Raw genomic sequence first — 22,346 nt, 5'->3', positions numbered from 1 at the left:
GCAAGCTTAATGGATATATGAGACCACCGATGTTATTTTATTTCAATAAAACTAAACACATTTGGTGAGAAAAATACACATTTCGTTGGAGTTGCAAGACATTTAAAATATCATCACTGATTTCGGATGCAACCTCAGAAAGAATTAGGTTTCTTGAAAGACGTGTATATGGCACCAAAGAGTTGTGTAAACTGACACTGTAGGTGACTGCCAATAAAATGTTGGTTCTGCTATGTTCGTTATTGGTGGTTATTACCCCTTTGTGTTATGTCTATTATTTTACATGTATTGTGTGGTTTTTCATTCAAGAAATACGTGAGTACATAGCTACAAATTGCCACAATTTTCTCCTTCTTATTGTCCCATACTTTGTAATATATCAACTACTTCCGAAGTACCAAAAATGTACTAGAATAAATAAAATGTGTACAAAATGCCACGCCGTACTAGGTACTTGCGATGAGGCAATTCTTGAGGATAGGTAGCAACTCACTGTAAAGATGATCGCTGAGCCACAGACAGGCACATAGAAAAGACAATCACACTCATACAACTAAATTTTTGGCCATAGCCTTTGTCAAAAAATGACAGAGCGCGCGCGCGCCCACACACACACACACACACACACACACACACACACACACACACACACACACACACACACACAAAAAAAAAAAAAAAAAATGCCGTCTCCGGCCACTGCGTCAACAGCCTCTGAGAATCAGATCCAAACAAACCACTCAAGTTACCGGTTTGGAGACGTTCTTAATAAACCATAAGCTACTTCTCAGGACAATATGGACTCCCACAATTTCTTAATGACTATAGTAGATAGAAAAATTCATTTTCCATACATTTCCTTTAAGATATTTCTACTAAACACATCACTGCATTCGGTGATTTGAATATACTTGCATAGAATTATTTAAAGCAGGCAATATAAATTGGGTGCTAACGAGTTAAGTTCTCTTAGCTGTAACAATAAAGCCTTTAAAAATATTAGGCCACTCAGTTCACTTCGTACCATTTCAGGTTTTCGAGGAGTCTATCAGGGTGTAACAGCAACAATCATGAAGCAAGGCAGCAATCAGGCAATCCGCTTCTTTGTTATGGAAACTTTAAAAGACTGGTATCGAAAGGGTGATCCCAAACAGCCTGTTCCAAAACTACTCACAGGTCTATTTGGGGCAATAGCTGGTGCTGCCTCTGTCTTCGGGAACACACCTATTGATGTTGTCAAAACAAGAATGCAAGTAAGTAATGTTGTACTTCACAGTGCTTGTAACAATGGATTCAAGTTTTCATCGTGTAGGTTTCTATAGTTTATGACATGAACAACTTTCTCAGGTACAAGTTATTTATTAAGACACATATCATCTTGATCTTATTAGTCTAGTTACGCCAAAGATAACAACCTAAAAAGTACAAAACAGTTATGTAACAAAGGCTGGAGGTTGGAAATAAAGATCGACTCTTTAAGTTTTCAGAATCTTACATTCATTATTCCAAACCTGGATGGAAATGGGGAAACGAGAGAAAGAAAAAATATGATTCAGTCTGAATACCCTCCCTTTCAATACGAGGGGCATTCAGTAAGTAATGTAACACTTTTTTTTGTGAAAGAAGGTTGGTTTTATTCAGGGTTCCAACACACCTTAATATTCCCTTCTCTTCTGGCTACAAAATCCTATTTTTCAATATAATCTGCATTCAATGAGACAGCCTCATGCCACCGTACTGGGAGGGCCTGTATGCCTGCATGATACCACTCTGCTGGTCGACATTGAAGTTGAAGCCAACATCTTGCTGGATCAACACTCTCTCCACGATCCACATACTGCATCCTGTGTGTGCATCCTTCATTGAGCCAAATTTGTTTGAAATTTTGTGCTGAAATCATTTCTTCTATTTCCTGGGTGTTAGCACAATACACTTCCTAGCTGATCACTGCACAATGAGGGAGGGCATCAAACGGAATAACTCCTTCTGAGTCCAGAAGACCATCACCATGACTTTACCAGCAGGGGTGTGGCTTTGAACATTTTCTTCAGAGGAGAAGTGGTGTGGCCCCACTCCGTGGTCTGCTATTGTGTTTCCAGTTCAAAGTGATGAACCTATGTTTCATATCCTGTCACGATGTTCAACAAAAATTTTCACGATCAGCCGTGAAACCACACATGCAATGCCGCACCGTCGATCATTCATTCCTTCTGTTAGGTGGTGGTGAACTCAGTAGGTGCACACACCTTTTCCACAATGTCACGCAACAAACTCCACATTTTTTCAAATGAGACAAAAATGGTTGCATTACTTATTGAATGCACTTTATACTTACCTGACACTTAAAATAATGTCAAAGGTTTCTTACATAAGAAAGACATTTCTTATGTATTAGTATAATCAGTAGGTTGAGTAATAGTACGTTGAAACTGTTTGCCAACTGGGACTGATCAACATCTAATGTAAGCTGTCTTCTTCCGTGTGAATAGTTTGTATACACCTAACTGATAGATAAAGCTTTAATATGCTAATAACTCTGCTCGCTTTGTATAAATTACTGTTACATGAACTCGCTACTGTCTTGTGCTCGGAAGGCATGAAATAAATGTGCAGGGAATGTCCTTTCTTAGTCTCTGTGAACATCTTGGGCTGTGAACAGTCTAAGATGACTGAACATTCATAAGAGGGATAAGAAAAATATCATCATTATATCCAGTCTTCATTTAGGCTACCTTATCTGTTTGAATTTTAAGTAGACTTCAACTTATCTTTCCAACTCTTCTCGGGATACTCAACTTTTACCCCCTTGATGTGTATATTTGTACATTAATTCAGGCAGCTGTTCATCTTAATATAATGAATATTTTCTCAGATATGCTCTGGAGTTCAGTGCCGATTTCACTATTCTTGATCTGATATACTAGCTTATAACCAACTAGTTGTCTTAGGAGTCTCATTTCTGCTGCTTCACTCGTCCTCCGTCCGCCCCCGGTAGCTGAGTGGTCAGCGCGGCAGACTGTCAATCCAAAGGGCCCGGGTTCGATTCCCGGCTGGGTCAGAGATTTTCTCCGCTCAGGGACTGGGTGTTGTGTTGTCCGAATCATCATCATCATCGTTTCATCCCCATCGATGCACAAGTCACTGAAGTGGCGTCAAATCGAAAGACTTGCACCAGGCGAACAGTCTACCCGACGGGAGGCCCTCGTAACACATTTCATTTCATTTCATTTCACTCATCCTCCGTTGACTTGTGGTTGAAGTCTAATTCTGACCAATACATTAGAACTGGTACTGCCATCACATCATAAAATTTTAATAGTCTCTTTCTTAACCTTTTTGAGAAGAGTGCTGTTTATCATACCAACCAACTGTTGAAATTTTTGCACTTTATATTCTTGATCATTGGATGCAGTGTATGAGATAGCATAGTTATTTAAAAGTATGTGGTTTATCATCAATTATTTTTGCTCTTAAATGCTCCTAACCATGGAATGTCGTTAACTTAGTTTTATCTTTTAGATATTGTCATACCAAATTGCTATCTGTAATTTATCATGAGAGTCTTCCAAGATTATTTGATCATCAGCAAACAGAAATGTATTTATCACTGTATTATTAGGTTTATAGTAGTGCACTATTTTATTCTGCCATGTCTTTATGACACTGTCAGGGTGTATACATGGACAAGGAAAACAAATTCCCGGATTTCCCGGTTGAAAATACATTTTCTCCCGGTTGAAAATACACTTTTTCCTTTTTAAGTGACAGTATACTTTTACTCGGCACTGTAAAACTTACCAGTCCTTTGATTGTTTATGGTTTTATACACAGACGTAGAATTACCCGGCAATTTAGAAAATGGAACTCAGGGGACAAACACATTTCGGAAAGATCTTTGATGTACAGCAACATGTACGCTGCATATTTTCGTGTTACGAAAGTATAAATTCGAATTCCGCCAAACGCCGCATGTTACTTTTCGAAGCATTGAAATCGAGATTGCAACGTGCTTTCGTAAGCCAGGCACAGCTCATGTCACGTGATCTCGCCAGCTGAAGACAGCATAGGACACGTGATGTAGTCAGCCAATAGCAAGATCACTCTTAAGTAGCGCGAACTCACAAATAAGGAAAGTTAATTGTTTAAATTAATATACTCATTGTTGCTACAAGAAAAGCTAAGCTTCCACATATAATATTGGTCTCGAAGATTAATGAGCTGCAAGAGAAGCTAAGCTTCCACATATAATGCTGATATCTTTTCCGCGTGTTAAACTTTAAGATACATCACATAAATGTGTCAGTAAGATTTTTAATAACGACGTAAATGTCTGATCTTCTGGGCTCAAAATTCTTCTAGATGGTCGTCCCCAAAGAGTTGATTTTTAAATGAGAGTCAAACGCTCTGTGATTTAAGAAATTCGTGGTACATTCTCGCACATAGTTCATCTTGCACAAAAGGAAATTAATTTTCGAAGTAAAGCTTTTCAAACCACCATTTGCAATATTTTCCTGTGACCTGTTAGAAATAGGTTTGGTTCAGCAGTTGCCAGAGAGTGCCAGATAACAGGTGTCAATGCACTTGCGCAGCTACGATGACACAGGAAGGCCGTATGTTCGTACGTGTAAAACATTATAAGATCTTGCAATAAAACGAATCTAATGTAAACAGCTGTCATGTCACTCTCATCGGAGGCAATTTGTTGTTAAGAAGCATTGCATAGTCTTCCTAAAGCCTTCGACACACTTTGCCGTTGGCAGACACTTATATGTGCAGTGTGTTTTGTTTTATTTATACAGCGCTTTTCCTTTGAGACTTCAGTTTTATTTTCGTTTTTTCCCCTCTCGTTCATGTTTTGTTCCTGGAGTATTATTCTGCAGAAGCAGGATACAGTAATATTCTTTGTTAGATTATTGGTTCTTACCAGTCAAAATCCCAAAAATTAAACTGAAAACTAAAACAATGAAAAATTCCCGGAATTCTAAAAAATTCCCAGGTTTTTCCCGGTTTTCTCCCGGATGAAAAAATTCCCGGGTTTTTCCCAGGTCGTATACAACCTGACTGTGTATATATTAAATAATGGGTTCAATTTTAGTGTTCGATTTCACTTTTCAGCTTTGAGTGGTGACGTCATACCTAAGGCAGAGGTGCTACATCTGTGAAAGAAACTCATCATATTCACAAAGAAATGAATGTAGCATATGATAAAGTTATGATCACAGTTCACGTGATTAATTACTTAACCACAGATTATATCGAAAAGAATTGAAGGCAACAAAAATAAATAAGAACAGAAAAGGAAAGGAAAGCATACTTGTGTGAAATAAATTATTATTGTTAATTTATGTGAGTAAAAAAAGGACAGAGAACCTTTAAATCCATTACAGTATAGTGCATGATGGGGTCATTATATTGTAAAATAGTGTTGATTTTTGATAATGATTGAATCTTATAGGACTAGTCCACAAGTAATGAATATTCACAAAAGTAGGGCCTAAGAAATATTGGAAACGGTAACTGTAACAAAGCTATATATGTCAATTTTAGTTACTGACTCCAACCACTCTATGGTAAATTATTCAGTTTGTTTTTCCAGCAGGCATGTGCTTTCTGTATTTAATCAGTAACTAGAATTGACCTATATAGGTAAACTGTAGTTACCAATTCCAACCATTCCACAGTTTATTATTTAGACCATTTTCACAGTAAGTGTGTGCCCTTAAGTGTTACGGAATTTCTACATTTGGTATTATTCTCTTCACTACTGTGAAAAAGAGAAAAATTTATTGTCTGTACCTAAAATATTTGTTACTTTTTTCTAGTAGTTCTGAGATCAATAAGGAATTTAGAAATCCTTCAAAAACATAATCTACAGATTTACTGCATGAAGTCCAAAATTATCAACCATTGTATAGTTGGAATCAATAACTAGAACAGGCCATTTAGGTAGGTTAATTCTAGTTACCAATTCCAATCATTCAGTGTTTTATTTGTTAGATCGTTTTTTTTCAGCAGGTTGTGCACTAAAATGTTGGCTAATAGGATTTCTGCACTTGTAATAGCTCTCTGAACTACTGCGAAAAAGTTACAAATACTGAAATAGGCAACTGGAATTTACCTATACAGGTCAATTCTTCTTGCCGATTTCAATTTTTGTTGATTCACCACAGTAGTTTCAGGGAGCAATTACAAATTTAAAAATGCTGTTATGTTTTAGTGCATACAACTCCTGCAAAAATAATTTGCATATGGATCATGCAACGTTTGGAATCGGTAACTATAATTTACCTATACAGGCTAATTCTAGTTATCAATTCCAATATTCGTTACTTTTTGTGGATTTTTGTTAGTTGTGTGCTGACTTTCCTTTTAGTACTTAGTGTGTCGGGTTCACATTTCATGCCTTTGTTTCGTATTTGTTATACATTTCATTTTCCTGTTTTCTTTTACATTTTAGTTTCTCACCACCCAAAATCCCAACTTTCCTGTGCTACTCCCATTAGATTCAATAATTAATAGTAAAATTAAAATATTTTGTAATAGTATGACCTCACCATATGCTTTACTATAATGCAATTTAAAGGTTTTCTGTACTTTTTGACTTTCATAAATTACGAAAATAATTCTTATCACATATGAAAATTTGATTTTTTTTTGTTGTTCTTATTTATTTACATTATCTTCAATTTGTTTCGATATACACTCCTGGAAATTGAAATAAGAACACCGTGAATTCATTGTCCCAGGAAGGGGAAACTTTATTGACACATTCCTGGGGTCAGATACATCACATGATCACACTGACAGAACCACAGGCACATAGACACAAGCAACAGAGCATGCACAATGTCGGCACTAGTACAGTGTATATCCACCTTTCGCAGCAATGCAGGCTGCTATTCTCCCATGGAGACGATCCTAGAGATGCTGGATGTAGTCCTGTGGAACGGCTTGCCATGCCATTTCCACCTGGCACCTCAGTTGGACCAGCGTTCGTGCTGGACGTGCAGACCGCGTGAGACGACGCTTCATCCAGTCCCAAACATGCTCAATGGGGGACAGATCCGGAGATCTTGCTGGCCAGGGTAGTTGACTTACACCTTCTAGAGCACGTTGGGTGGCACGGGATACATGCGGACTTGCATTGTCCTGTTGGAACAGCAAGTTCCCTTGCCGGTCTAGGAATGGTAGAACGATGGGTTCGATGACGGTTTGGATGTACCGTGCACTATTCAGTGTCCCCTCGACGATCACCAGTGGTGTACGCCCAGTGTAGGAGATCGCTCCCCACACCATGATGCCGGGTGTTGGCCCTGTGTGCCTCGGTCGTATGCAGTCCTGATTGTGGCGCTCACCTGCACGGCGCCAAACACGCATACGACCATCATTGGCACCAAGGCAGAAGCGACTCTCATCGCTGAAGACGACACGTCTCCATTCGTCCCTCCATTCACGCCAGTTGCGACACCACTGGAGGCGGGCTGCACGATGTTGGGGCGTGAGCGGAAGATGGCCTAACGGTGTGCGGGACCGTAGCCCAGCTTCATGGAGACGGTTGCGAATGGTCCTCGCCGATACCCGAGGAGCAACAGTGTCCCTAATTTGCTGGGAAGTGGCGGTGCGGTCCCCTACGGCACTGCGTAGGATCCTACGGTCTTGGCGTGCATCCGTGCGTCGCTGCGGTCCGGTCCCAGGTCAACGGGCACATGCACCTTCCGCCGACCACTGGCGACAACATCGATGTACTGTGGAGACCTCACGCCCCACGTGTTGAGCAATTCAGCGGTACGTCCACCCGGCCTCCCGCATGCCCACTATACGCCCTCGCTCAAAGTCCGTCAACTGCACATACGGTTCACGTCCACGCTGTCGCGGCATGCTACCAGTGTTAAAGACTGCGATGGAGCTCCGTATGCCACGGCAAACTGGCTGACACTGACGGCGGCGGTGCACAAATGCTGCGCAGCTAGCGCCATTCGACGGCCAACACCGCGGTTCCTGGTGTGTCCGCTGTGCCGTGCGTGTGATCATTGCTTGTACAGCCCTCTCGCAGTGTCCGGAGCAAGTATGGTGGGTCTGACACACCGGTGTCAATGTGTTCTTTTTTCCATTTCCAGGAGTGTACTTGTTGACGGAGTAAGTAACTGTGTTAAATTTGATTGTAATTTTATCGCATGCTACATTCATTTGTTTGCGAGTATGATCTGTTGCTTTTGTAGATTGCCTATACGAGCATCTTTGTATTAGGTATGATGATGTCACCGCTCAAAGCAGAGTGGAATCGTACACTAGATAAAGGATACCCATCTTAATTCTTGGCTGATGGTTCTCACAAATTGACTTCCTTTTTGTACTTCGATTTTGTTGTATGTATACATACTCTGAATTATACTTACTGTACCATTCTTTTCTAAAATTTCTCATAATGTAACTTAACTTTATCAAAGGTTTTCACATAGTTAATAAAGGCTAGGTACAGGTGGTGATTCCATGCAGTGTGTTTTTCAATTATTTGGAGACTGGAAATACACACTATAAGCAAGGTCGTCCCATCAAAAACACATTCTGTTCATCTGTAAGAAATTTTTATGACAGTATCTTCATTTGTTCTTAATTTCACACACACACACACACACACACACACACACACACACACACACACACACACACACACACACACACACACAGAGAGAGAGAGAGAGAGAGAGAGAGAGAGAGAGAGAGAGAGAGAGGTAGGTACACATGCCTAATATCGTATAGGGCCCTCATGACCAAGCAGAAGTGCCGTTACACGACATGACACGGACTCGACTAATGTCTGAAGTAGTGCTGGAGGGAACTGACACCATAAATCTGTAAGAGTACGAGGTGGTGAAGATCTCTTCAGAACGGTACATTGCAAGGCATCCCAAATATGTTCAGTAATGTTCATGTCTGGGGAGTTTGGTGGCAGCAGAAGGATTTAAACTCAGAAGAGTGTTCCTGGGTCCACTCTGTAGCAATTCTCGACATGTGAAGGGTGTTGCATTGTCCTGCTGGAATTGACGAAGTCCATCAGATGCACAATGGACATGAATGGACAAGTGATCAGACAGGATGCTTACATATGTCACCTGTCAAGAGTCATATCTAGATGTATAAGGGGTCCCATATCGTTCCAACTGCACACCGTTACAGTGTGTCCACCAGCTTGAAGAGTCCCCTGCTGACATGCAGGTCCATGGATTCATGATATTGTCTCTATACCTGTACACATCCATCCACTTGATACAATTTTAAACGAGACCCATAATACCAGGCAATGTGTCTCCAGTCATCAACAGTCCAATGTCAATGTTGGCGGGCCCAGATGAGGCATAAAGCTTTGTGTCATGCCATCATCAAGGGTACACAAGTGGGCCTTTGGCTCTGAAAATCCATATCAATGCTGTTTTGGTGAATGGTTCACACAATGACACTTGCTGATGGCTCAGCATTAAAATCTGCAGCAATTTGCAGAAGGGTAGCACTTCTGTCACATTGAACATTCAATCGTCATTGGTCCTGTTCTTGCAGGATATTTTTCTGGCCACAGTGATGATGGAGATTTGAGGTTTTAGCAGATTCCTGATATTCACAGTACACTCGTGAAATGGTCGTATGGGAAAATCCCCACTTCATCGCTACCCTGGAGATGCTGTGTCCCATCACTTGTGCACCGACTGCAACACCACTTTGAAACTCACTTAAATCTCGATAACCTGCCACTGTAGCAGCAGTAACCAATCTACCAACAGTGCCAGGCAACTGTCTTAGAAAAATGTAATGATTTGAGCGATTTTTTTTTTTTTTGTCATAATTTTCATAGAAATAACGAAAAGTGGGAAGTGGACATATACGGTATCAAACGGAACAGAATGATAATTTCTTCATGTACAGGTCTGCAGCCTCAATATATCATCTAAATGAAGGAATCATTTTAACCGCCATAGGCTGACAGTTTTATTCCTTTAACACACCATGTGTTTAAATTACAATATTGGCAAGTTTTAGCCTTAAGTCATTATCAAAACTTTGGTACTGGTGATTTGTGTGTCACATCTGAAATTTTTCTTTCTTCGTATGTGGGGCAGACACACAGATGTGTGTTGAATGTTACAGATGCAGAACATGCGGCAACCAAAAAGCGTACTATTTGATTGATGCATGTTTCCTGAAATTTGTAACAGTATGTATGAGTGCAGAAAAAAATAGTATGCTGCTAAATGAATGCCTACATGATGTGCAAGACCAATCTGTAACATTCGACATGTGTATGTGAAGGAACGTGTCTGTCCCCACGTAACACGGACCTTTTATATCGTACATTTGATAATGGCCTAGGGCCAAAACTGGCTAGTAATGAAAATTACATGCAAGGTGCATTAAAGGCATAAAACTGACTTGGTACAATAATTTATAACAGTGTGAGGCTTAGTTTCAAAATAAAAAAAAAATAATAATAATTGTTATCATGGTATTCCGTTGTTATCATTATTTTACTTTAAAGAAATCAGGGTAATTAAGAAAAACTTAGTTAAAAAGCTTAACTACAGATTTGAGGGAAACCTGAAATATTTCACAAACAGCTGCTGTTACCTATGTAAATACAGTGTCAAAAAGTTCATTCTTTTAGGCCTATTGTTGTGCACATGGAAATTTGTATTGGTGAGATATTTAAGTGTCAAAGTGGCTTCCTTGCAACCAAGTACTACATTTAGAACATTTCCAAAACATAAGATGCTAGGAAGGCAATTTTATAAACATCTCTATGGTAACACCTCAATGAGGCCTCAACTCCAGAGATGACTACCTACTGTTTTTCCTGCAGCCGTATTAGCAGTTCAGAGTTGAGCTGGCAACAGCACTGCTGGCTGTCAGTGATCTTGTTATGCCTTCTCAACGATAGTGTCTCAATGACGCCTGGTACAAGTGGAAAGTCTTCCAACAACACTGAAGGAAGAGAAGCGTGTAAGGAGGATCCAGAATGGAAAAGGGAGAAAACTCTTTGTAGGCACTGACACTACTGACGAAGTCCTGTCATGTTTGCGGTCACCGAATGTTTCCACATATTTTTTTTATGATGTGCAGATAACAAAATGATTCATAAGCTGTTGGTAGATAACCAGATGATGATGGAAAATTATGCAAAAGATGCATCTGTTTCTTTTTGGATGATACTGAAGAAGACTGACTATTTTATGATTGCAAATATTGTCGTCAAAGAGTAGGCATGTTTGAGAGGCCCTCCACTGTTTGACGTAGAGCAGCACCTTAGACTGAAAGAACTTCCTACAACTATAATTGAACTGCTCTTTGACCGTGACAATGATGACAATGAAGGGTGACTTTTCAAGAGCTTTTCTCGATGAAAGAAAGTACACAATTTCAAAGCACTGAAAAGTGTCAGGTGTTTCTGTAATATGTTTTATTTCTTACTTTTATCTAAATGATTTCACAAAACACTTGACCATTTTATATTAAAATATTCCTTTGTTTAACAGTGAGATAGCAACTACAGTTTGCCAACCTTATTCATTCATTCAGCTGTCAGTGTGCATATTTCTTGTGTTTCCATTAGTTTAATATTAATACAGCAAATATGCAAGTAACGTTACACCAGGTACCTGGACTGTATGCTGACACAGGAGAGTTAAAGTCAGTTTTGTGCTAAATTTTTCACAATGACATGTTGAACAGGTCTTGAGGAGAGGACATGGATTACTGAAGTAAAAAAAAAAAAAAAAAAAAAAAAAAAAAAAAAAAAAAAAAAAAAAAAAAAAAAAAAAAAAAGAAAAAAAAATGCTATTTAAAAAGAAGCTGTACTGGTGTTCATGTTTTGTAATGAACAAAGTTACAAGAAAGACAGTCATGTTGGTTAGTGTCCCTCTCATAGCTAAATAACATTTGGTTGATGTATTTTTTAGTTTGCTTCTGGACAAAAAGTTACTTGGGGTGGTCAAGAGAAATGGGACACCCTGTATAGTCCTAGGAATTCGAATCAACTATGACAAAAAGTGACACGGTACATATATATGTAACATGAGAACTCAAATGGTTCACAGACATTTTCATTTCCAGTGAGATTACAACAGAAATCCTAAGATATTTAACCTGGCAGCCACTTGAAAAAATATGCCTTATTCACCCCCAATCATCATCAGAAAATTCTACGTATCTGTTTCCAGGTTGAGTTGCATAACTAGTAAACCACATTACATTTAATATCCTTATGTACAATGTAGATGACATTAGACTAAGAAAAGCATGCACAGATTTAGTAATTCTTTTTGCATTATCTGAGAATGTAACAGGAAAAATCCATATTATATATATAGAAGGAAACATTCCATGAAGGAAAAATATACCTAAAAACAAAGATGATGTGACTTACCAAATGAAAGTGCTGGCAGGTCGACAGACACACAAACGAACACAAACATACACACAAAATTCAAGCTTTCGCAACAAACTGTTGCCTCATCAGGAAAGAGGGAAGGAGAGGGAAAGACGAAAGGATGTGGGTTTTAAGGGAGAGGGTAAGGAGTCATTCCAGTCCCGGGAGCGGAAAGACTTACCTTAGGGGGAAAAAAGGACGGGTATACACTCGCACACACACACATATCCATCCACACATATACAGACACAAGCAGACATATTTAAAGACAAAGAGTTTGGGCAGAGATGTCAGTCGAGGCAGAAGTGCAGAGGCAAAGATGTTGTTGAATGACAGGTGAGGTATGAGTGGCGGCAACTTGAAATAGATTACGGTAAAAGGGGAAGGTGAATACAAAGTGAAACTAATATGTGTGGATGGATATGTGTGTGTGTGTGTGTGTGTGTGTGTGTGTGTGTGTGTGTGTGTGTGTGTGTGTGTGTGTGTATACCCGTCCTTTTTCCCCATAAGGTAAGTCTTTCCGCTCCCGGGACTGGAATGACTCCTTACCCTCTCCCTTAAAACCCACATCCTTTCGTCTTTCCCTCTCCTTCCCTCTTTCCTGATGAGGCAACAGTTTGTTACGAAAGCTTGAATTTTGTGTGTATGTTTGTGTTCGTTTGTATGTCTGTCGACCTGCCAGCACTTTCATTTGGTAAGTCACATCATCTTTGTTTTTAGGTATATTTTTCCTTCATGGAATGTTTCCTTCTATTATAACCATATCATTAATTTGAACCCAACAATTACGTTTTTATTATTGTCGCCTTTGCATTTCGAAATCTTTCCTGTCGTCTTATTTCTCTCTTTTCTCTTTCTGTTTTTACCAGTAGTTTCACTTTGTATTAACCTTCCCCTTTTACCGTAATCTATTTCAAGTTGCCGCCACTCATACCTCACCTGTCATTCAACATCATCTTTGCCTCTGCACTTCTGCCTCGACTGACATCTCTGCCCAAACTCTTTGTCTTTAAATATGTCTGCTTGTGTCTGTATATGTGTGGATGGATATGTGTGTGTGTGCAAGTGTATACCCGTCCTTTTTTCCCCATAAGGTAAGTCTTTCCGCTCCCGGGACTGGAATGACTCCTTACCCTCTCCCTTAAAACCCACATGCTTTCGTCTTTCCCTCTCCTTCCCTCTTTCCTGATGAGGCAACAGTTTGTTGCGAAAGCTTGAATTTTGTGTGTATGTTTGTGTTCGTTTGTGTGTCTGTCGACCTGCCAGCACGTTCATTTGGTAAGTCACATCATCTTTGTTTTTAGGTGTGTGTGTATATATATATTAGTTACAACAATAAGTACAGCCGGCCACGGACTATAGATGTATCACCCTGCTGTCAGTCTAATCATTCTTTGCCACAAAACTGTCTACTTATGCTGTTGTTAAATTCCTTTTCAAAGTAGGTGAGAAAAGGGATCTCAATAACTGTCAATCTGTTTCACTTCTGACATCATTTTCCAAGTTTTTTGATGTGTTGATGTACTCTAGAATAGTATCGCACCTGAGTAACAATAATATCCTCAATAAACCGTAGTTTGGGTTTAAGAAGGTTTGTCCTACTGAGAATGCCATTTACATGTTCACTCACAAAATTTTACAAGCATTAAGTAATAATAGAGTGATAGATGTTATTTTCTGCAGGCTATCCAAGACATTTGACTATGTGAATCTCAGTATTCTCCTAGATAAATTGAAGTTTTATGGGATTAATGGCATAGCCAACCCATTGATAGTATCATACCTAACCAAAAGAATGCAGGAAGTTGTGCTAACAAGGGAACCTCCCCATTGCACCCCCCCTCAGATTTAGTTATAAGTGGGCACAGTGGATAGGCCTTGAAAAAATGAACATAGATCAACTGAGAAAACAGGAAGAAGCTGTGTGGAACTATGAAAAAAATAAGCAAAATATACAAACTGAGTAGTCCATGTGCAAGATAGGCAACATCAAGGATAATGTGAGCTCAGGAGCGCCGTGGTCCCGTGGTTAGCGTGAGCAGCTGCGGAAAAAGAGGTCTTGGTTCCAGTCTTCCCTCGAGTGAAAAGGATACTTTCTTTATTTTCGCAAAGTTATTACCTGTCCATTTGTTCATTGACGTCTCTGTTCACTGTAATAAGATTAGTGTCTGTGTTTTGCGACCGCACCGCAAAACTGTGCGATTAGTAGACGAAAGGACGTGCCTCTCCAATGGGAACCGAAAACATTTGATCGCAAGGTCATAGGTCAACCGATTCCTCCACAGGAAAACACGTCTGATATATTCTACAGGGTGTTACAAAAAGGTACGGCCAAACTTTCAGGAAACATTCCTCACGCACAAATAAAGAAAAGATGTTATGTGGACATGTGTCCGGAAACACTTAATTTCCATGTTAGAGCTCATTTTAGTTTCGTCAGTATGTACTGTACTTCCTCGATTCACTGCCAGTTGGCCCAATTGAAGGAAGGTAATGTTGACTTCGGTGCTTGGGTTGACATGCGACTCATTGCTCTACAGTACTAGCATCAAGCACATCAGTATGTAGCATCAACAGGTTAGTGTTCATCACAAACGTGGTTTTGCAGTCAGTGCAATGTTTACAAATGCAGAGTTGGCAGATGCCCATTTGATGTATGGATTAGCACGGGGCAATAGCTGTGCCGCGGTACGTTTGTATCGAGACAGATTTCCAGAACGAAGGTGTCCCAACAGGAAGACGTTCAAAGCAATTGATTGGCGTCTTAGGGAGCACGGAACACTCCAGCCTATGACTCGCGACTGGGGAAGACCTAGAACGACAACGACACCTGCAATGGACGAGGCAATTCTTCATGCAGTTGACGATAACCCTAATGTCAGCGTCAGAGAAGTTGCTGCTGTACAAGGTAACGTTGAACCCGTCACTGTATGGAGAGTGCTGTGGTAGAACCAGTTGTTTTCGTACCATGTACAGCGTGTGCAGGCACTATCAGCAGATGATTAGCCTCCACGGGTACACTTCTGCGAATGGTTCATCCAACAATGTGTCAATCCTCATTTCAGTGTAAATGTTCTCTTTACGGATGAGGCTTCATTCCAAAGTGATCAAACTGTAAACTTTCACAATCAACATGTGTGGGCTGACGAGAATCTGCACGCAATTGTGCAATCACTTCATCAACACAGATTTTCTGTGAACGTTTGGGCAGGCATTGTTGGTGATGTCTTGATTGGGCCCCATGTTCTTCCACCTACGCTCAATGGAACACGTTATCATGATTTCATACGGGATACTCTGCCTGTGCTGCTAGAACATGTGCCTTTACAAGTAAGACACAACATGTGGTTCATGCTCGATGGAGCTCCTGCACATTTCAGCTGAAGTGTTCGTATGCTTCTCAACAACAGATTCGCCGACCGATGGATTGGTAGAGGCGGACCAATTCCATGGCCTCCACACTCTTCTGACCTCAACCCTCTTTACTTTCATTTATGGGGGCATTTGAAAGCTCTTGTCTACGCAACCCCGGTCCCAAATGTAGAGACTCTTCGTGCTCGTATTGTGGACGGCTGTGATACAATACGCCATTCTCCAGGGCTGCATCAGCACATCAGCGATTCCATGCGACGGAGGGTGGATGCATGTATCCTCGCTAACGGAGGACATTTTGAACATTTCCTGTAACAAAGTGTTTGAAGTCACGCTGGTACGTTCTGTTGCTGTGTGTTTCCATTCCATGATTAATGTGATTTGAAGAGAAGTAATAAAATGAGCTCTAACATGGAAAGTAAGCGTTTCCGGACACATGTCCACATAACATATTTTCTTTCTTTGTGTGTGAGGAATGTTTCCTGAAAGTTTGGCCGTACCTTTTTGTAACACCCTGTATACGACACTGGTGACGGCATGTGCGTCACATGACAGGAATATGTTGTCAATCCCCCTAACTTGTACACTTGGCGAATGGGTAAAAAGATTCTTCTACCTTGCCCGATTTAGGTTTTCTTGTGGATGTGATAATCACTCCAAAAAAAAGTGATGAAAACAAGAGTTTGTCACATAAACTGCAAGAAACGAATGCAACAGTTTCACAGTTTCCCTGTGCTCTGTCAAAACATGTGTGTTTAACATTTTCAAATTTTTCCGTGTGTAGACTGTCAAATCCTGCATATGTTCAAGCAAATCTGAACATGTCCTGGAATTTTGGAGAGCAACGTTGATTATGTGTGAGTGCCTGAACTTTGATAATTGTCTGAAAATAAAAAAATTAAACTTTTCACTTGAGCGAAGACTTGAACCAAGGACCTCTTGTTCCGCAGCTGCTCACGCTAACCACAGGACCACGGCACTCCTGAGCTCACACTATCCTTGATGTTGCCTATTTTCACATGGACTACTCAGTTTGCATATTCTGCTTATTTTTTCATAGTTCCAAACAACTTCTTCCTGTTTTCTCGACTGATCTGTGTTCAGTTTTTCAAGGCCTATCCACTGTGCCAACTTATAACTAAATTTGAGGGGGGTGCGATGGGGAGGTTCCCTTCTATCAAATATACAACAAGTAGAATTAGTTCTTTTTTGCTGATGACTCTAAGGCAACGGCCTTGCCGCAATGGATACACCGGTTCCCGTGAGATCACCGAAGTTAAGCGCTGTCGGGTGTGGTCGGCACTTGGATGGGTGACCATCCAGTCCGCCATGGGCCGTTGCCATTTTTCGGGGTGCACTCAGCCTCGTGATGCCAATTGAGGAGCTACTCAACCAAATAGTAGCAGCTTCGGTCAAGAATACCATCATAATGACCGGGAGAGTGATGTGCTGACCCCGTGCCCCTCCTATCCGCATCCTCCACTGAGGATGACACGGCGGTCGGATGGTCCCAGTAGGCCACTCGTGGCCTGAAGATGGAGTGCTTGCTGATGACTCTAGCACTGTAATCAATCCAAGCATATATACAAAAACAATGTTCTAAACAGTATCAGTGACTGGTTCTTTGGGAATGAGCTTACTCTCAATTTTAAAAAGATGCAACATATTCAGTTGTGCACATCTGTGGGTGTTTCACCAATGATGAGTGTAACACATGGTGAGGAAATAATAAATATAGTGGAAACTTCAAAATTCTTAGGTGTTTATACTGATGACCATTTAAACTGCAGAAAAGTACATTTTTGATCTCATAAAACAACTTAGTGCAGTCACTTTTGCACTTAGCATCATTGCAACTCTAGGGGAGAGACAAATCAGTAAGCTGATGTATTCCGCAAATTTTTCTTCATTGGAATAATGTTCTGCGATAACTCATCTTTAAGAAAGAAAAGTCATCACTGCTCAATAATGTGCTGCATCAATAATATGTGGTGCTCACCCACAAACATGTTGTAGAGATTGTTTAAGGAGTTGCACATTCTGACTGGTGCTTCACACTATATTTATTCCCTCATGTAGTTTGCTGTAAATGATCCAATACAGTTCAAAAGGGAAAATGATGTACATAATTACAAAACCAGAATGAAAAACGACATTCATTACTCCACAGAACAGTTGTCTTTAGCATAAAAAAGGGTGCACAGAGCTGCAACAAAAATTTTTCACTACTTACCTAACAATATCAAATGTCTGACAGACAGTGAAGTAAAATTTGGAAACAATCTGAACATATTTCTTTTTGACAACTCCTCCTATTCCATAGAAGAATTTCTATTACTGTAATGTGTAGGAGTTGGTGGGTAGGAATTACTGACATCTGTATATTTAAAATGAATAAATGCAAATGTTCAGCATGTATCTATATTTACAAATTAACTTGCAATGTGAATGTAATTGACTTGTTCCACATCATTACAATGCATTGTGCAAAAATATCCATGAAGCTAACTAGTTCATGTATTCACTTAATTCTGTGTTCAAATCCATAATCAAAGCTAATGACCAAGCTATGAAACTACGTAACATTTAGGTTAGTCAGATATGTACACTATGCTATTTGTTTTAGGGCACTGTTCTTTTAATTGAACCCCTGAACTAATTTGACTTAAAAAAAGAGAACTGTTGTGCACTACAAGAGAGAGGAGAATATTTGCAAAAACACTAATTTTCCTTTATTCTTCTATTCAAAGAAGTTACAAAAAGTATGTGTGATCACTGTATTTCATGTCTTGAAATTCAAAAAATGATTTTGAATAGTAGTGGTACCATTAAATTGATGATAAATCTCTAATACATAAATTGTCTACAATACAGGCAACATATTAAAAGGAAGGAAGAGTTGGATGTATTGTCCAGTCATTAACAGGATTATTAGAGGTGTAGCACAAATTTGGTTTGGCAAAGGTGGGGAAGGAAATCAAGTGTGGTAAATTCAAAGAATTCACCTGTAAATTTAGGAAAACACAGACTAAATCTGTGTGGTTTGGCGGGGATTTTAATGCCACTCATCTGAATTGCAAGTGACAATCTCTTTGGCAATATGCCATCATGCTCAGTGGCAACATTCTAAGACAACAGAACACTCAAAAATACTCACACATAAATATTGCGTAAGTGTTCAAAAATAGAACACAGTCAATCAGGACACTGACAATGTTATGAATTAAAAGCAATTTCAGGAGATGTAAACAGAGGTTGAAAATCAAGCCAGGCGTCCCTCCAATAATCCACAACCTACATGAGTAAAATGAAAAGATAACAACTTCCTTCAGAACAGACAAAGAGGAGATCAATGCAAGTAAAACATAATGCAGGGTTAAGAGTGCAGAATATATAAAAACAACAGACCTAAAAAGTAAAACGTAATGACTTGGCTAATAAATGAGGCAGGCACAGTCGAAGGCCACTGGAGCGTGACATGTGGCAAGAGGAACCCCACAATATCCACTCCCCAGCTTGAGTATGCTTAAGGCTTTAAAGCAGGGAATAAAAGCCATTGCCAAACTAGGCTGTTGTCCTTTCATTATCAGCTAATCTTCAGGATAAAGAGTTCTTACGATGCAGCTTCTGTCGGAATGTTACAATGAGAGGTCTAAGAGAAAGCTACATTGGAAAACAAGAGAGAAACATATATTTTAGGCCCTGGTCCTGTGGTCTGGGTACACATTAGGAGGAAGTACGTGAAGTCGTCAATGGATACATTCAAGAGTAGTAAGGTGGAGGTCCCTAATTTCCAATTGCGTTCCAGTTTGGAAGCCCGCCCTGGGTCAACTTTTGGGGGGTGACACTTCTGAGAAGGGCAAAAAAACCTCCGGATGGCTAGGGAATTGGAAGTATAGTAACCAAGTATCAGTTGACAACATCAAAACTGTAGACGTAGGATTCCAGTGCCCACCAGAAGACTGTCAATGGGCTCATACAAAAGGAACCTGTGGCTATCCTTACACAATAATGATGAACTTAGTCATGACATGACCATTGCCCTATATAAATACAGGAGGTATGGATAAGAACATGGAGAGCATTAAGATTCTACACACAGTTTGTTTTAATATGACAGATATGGGTTAGACATGTTAGTTGATTATTGAAGAGGCGGCCCAAGAAAGAAGACTGTGCAACAAACTTTAACTTGGCAGCATTTGTTTTCCGCATTGCTCATGGTCAGTGTGAGAGGAGGGAGAGCCATGCTGTGGTGAAAAAAATGCACGACTTGTTTTACTCACGCTGGTAGATGAAAAAAAGATATTCTCATTCTAGGCTCCAGTGCAATCAATTCACAACTCCTTGAATGATACTTGGCTAAGGGCACAGACTGATGTTGCATTGGAACTTGTCTACATAATAGGAAAGAAATAACCACCAGGCCTATGTGGTCCACAAGTCCATCGCTGGTCATAAGAAAGAGTGTAACACTGCTTCAAACGAGACAAGGTGGTGAGATGCAGATTTCAACTCCTGGAAGCCATACTGATAGATCGACAAAAGGTCTTGCCATTACAGGCTTCAGAACGATGGAACGAGTATGTGAGAACTGTGGTAGCAAAGGCAAATGGTCAACTTCGGTTTACTGGGAGAATTTTAGGAAAGAGTGGTTCACCTGTAAAGTAGAATGGATATAAGGCACTGTTGCAACCTGTTCTTGAGTACTGTTCGATTTGTTACCCGTGTTTCAAACAACACATAAATGTTACAGACATGCTTCAGGAACTCAAATGGGAATCCCTGGAGGGAGGGTGACGCTGTTTTCGACAAACACTATTTAGGAAATTTAGAGAGGAGGCCCTTTGCACCCCATCTAAGATGGTATGTTGTAGCATGAATGCCAAGTCAGAAGGCACAGCAATGTATAGGAAAGCTGCCATCGTTGTTCACCTTTGAGATGCATGGCGTCCATCCATCCCAGTGTACATGCACAAACAATAACAAACTCCTGAACAGTTTACAATTCTAAACTAATAATAAATACTATCACTGTGGCGAGCACATCATTTGTTGGCTGGGTTAAGTGTTTGGTAACACACAGCTTTACCAAAAGTGATACGTTACACTACATTTACCTGCCTTTAGGTGAATGATGTTGTCACAGTTCTTTTAAATAAACAATATTTGTAGTGACAAACACACTTTAAAAATTTTAGAATTATAAATTGGACAACACGAACTGGAAATGACTAACTCGTAGGGTTGGTACTGAGAATTAAAACTGTCCACTTTATATCCCAACTCTACCATATCAGAATAAACTTTCACTGCTTAAACATATTAATTGAACATTAAGTAATGATAATTTTCTATTTCTATTTTAACATTGTCTAACTTCATCTGAAAGCTATCTGTATGTGCACTACATCTCTGGCAATCTTGTGAACACAGGCTTAAATATCCAGAGAGGATATAGAGAGAGAGCAGCAACACAAATAGTACTCTCCATCTGGTTAATTGACTAAAGTACCAAAGGACTTTATAAACCTACTAATTTGATCTATTCAGGGGAAGCAAATGGCAACTCTTGTTGCTGCCACCCATTTGAAAGATATAAAAAACCTGTACAAATATTTTAAGGTATACTTGAGTCTTTAGGTGTACCAAACCATATTTTAATGTTGAATGATGGAAAACTCCAGGTTGAAAGATTTGAGGTTTGCTTGCTTGTGTGGATGAATGGTGTGTGTTTCTCTTTCTTTTTCTGACAACGGCTTTGCCAAATGATTATGTGTAAGTGTTGAGTTGGGTTAGGTTGCAAGGTAACATGTCATCTTCACAGTTAGTAGCATGTTTCTTTCCCTACATTGTTGACATTTTAATGTTGGTCAGATTTCTCAATAGACTGTTCATATTTCACCACAGCACCTATTAATTCATGGTACCATTTCCCTCAAGTAAGAGGAGTTACAATTTTAAAGAACTACAACCTCCCGTTATCTTGCATAATGTACTCCTTTATGTCTAACTTCCTTCATTGTGGACAGCACACAAATCTCAGACACTTATTATTTATTTATCAAATCAATATGCAAATTAACCACCGAAAGTCAGATGGCTTCCTCTATTAGGCAGCTTTGAGTAAGCCTTAAAACCCACAGTATTCTACTTCTGTAGAAATCCTCAATGACACCTCCTTCCTCAAAAGGCCATCGAATCACCATCAAATTTTCACTGGGATAGTGTCGCTGTATGCATCTCCCTTCTCTTTTATTTAAATGTAGATCCTCTTTTCTTTGGTATATCTACCCTATTCATTACACAAATATATAAAAGTAAGGATACATTATCCTGCACATTATCATCAATCTCTTCTCCTATATTTTGAGGTGACTTACTCTTCCTACCTTTATAAAACTTAACCAGTTACTGAGCTTCATCAGATGCTGTCTCTTAAGTGTTCTCCTCTGCATTATACTTGATGTGGCCAAGGGATCATAATGTCTTTAATTATTTATTGCTAATGTGTTATGCTGTTGTGGCTCTGTGGGGTAAGATCTGAAAGTTAGCTCAT

The 22,346-nt window shown here is 39.7% G+C and overlaps 1 protein-coding gene across 1 annotated transcript in view; it reads left to right on the top strand.

The window, feature by feature from the left end:
• Positions 1–22,346, top strand: part of LOC126100611 (putative tricarboxylate transport protein, mitochondrial) — a 38,885-nt gene that overhangs the window by 4,575 nt on the left and 11,964 nt on the right. Inside the window, exon 4 of the mRNA XM_049911237.1 lies at positions 1,033–1,253. Coding sequence (XP_049767194.1) covers positions 1,033–1,253 — 221 coding nt within the window. The remainder of the gene's footprint in view (positions 1–1,032; positions 1,254–22,346) is intronic.

The sequence above is a fragment of the Schistocerca cancellata genome, chromosome 9, assembly GCF_023864275.1.
Source record: "Schistocerca cancellata isolate TAMUIC-IGC-003103 chromosome 9, iqSchCanc2.1, whole genome shotgun sequence".
Classification (NCBI taxonomy): Eukaryota; Metazoa; Arthropoda; class Insecta; order Orthoptera; family Acrididae; genus Schistocerca; species Schistocerca cancellata.
This window is presented reverse-complemented; position numbering and strand designations above follow the sequence as displayed.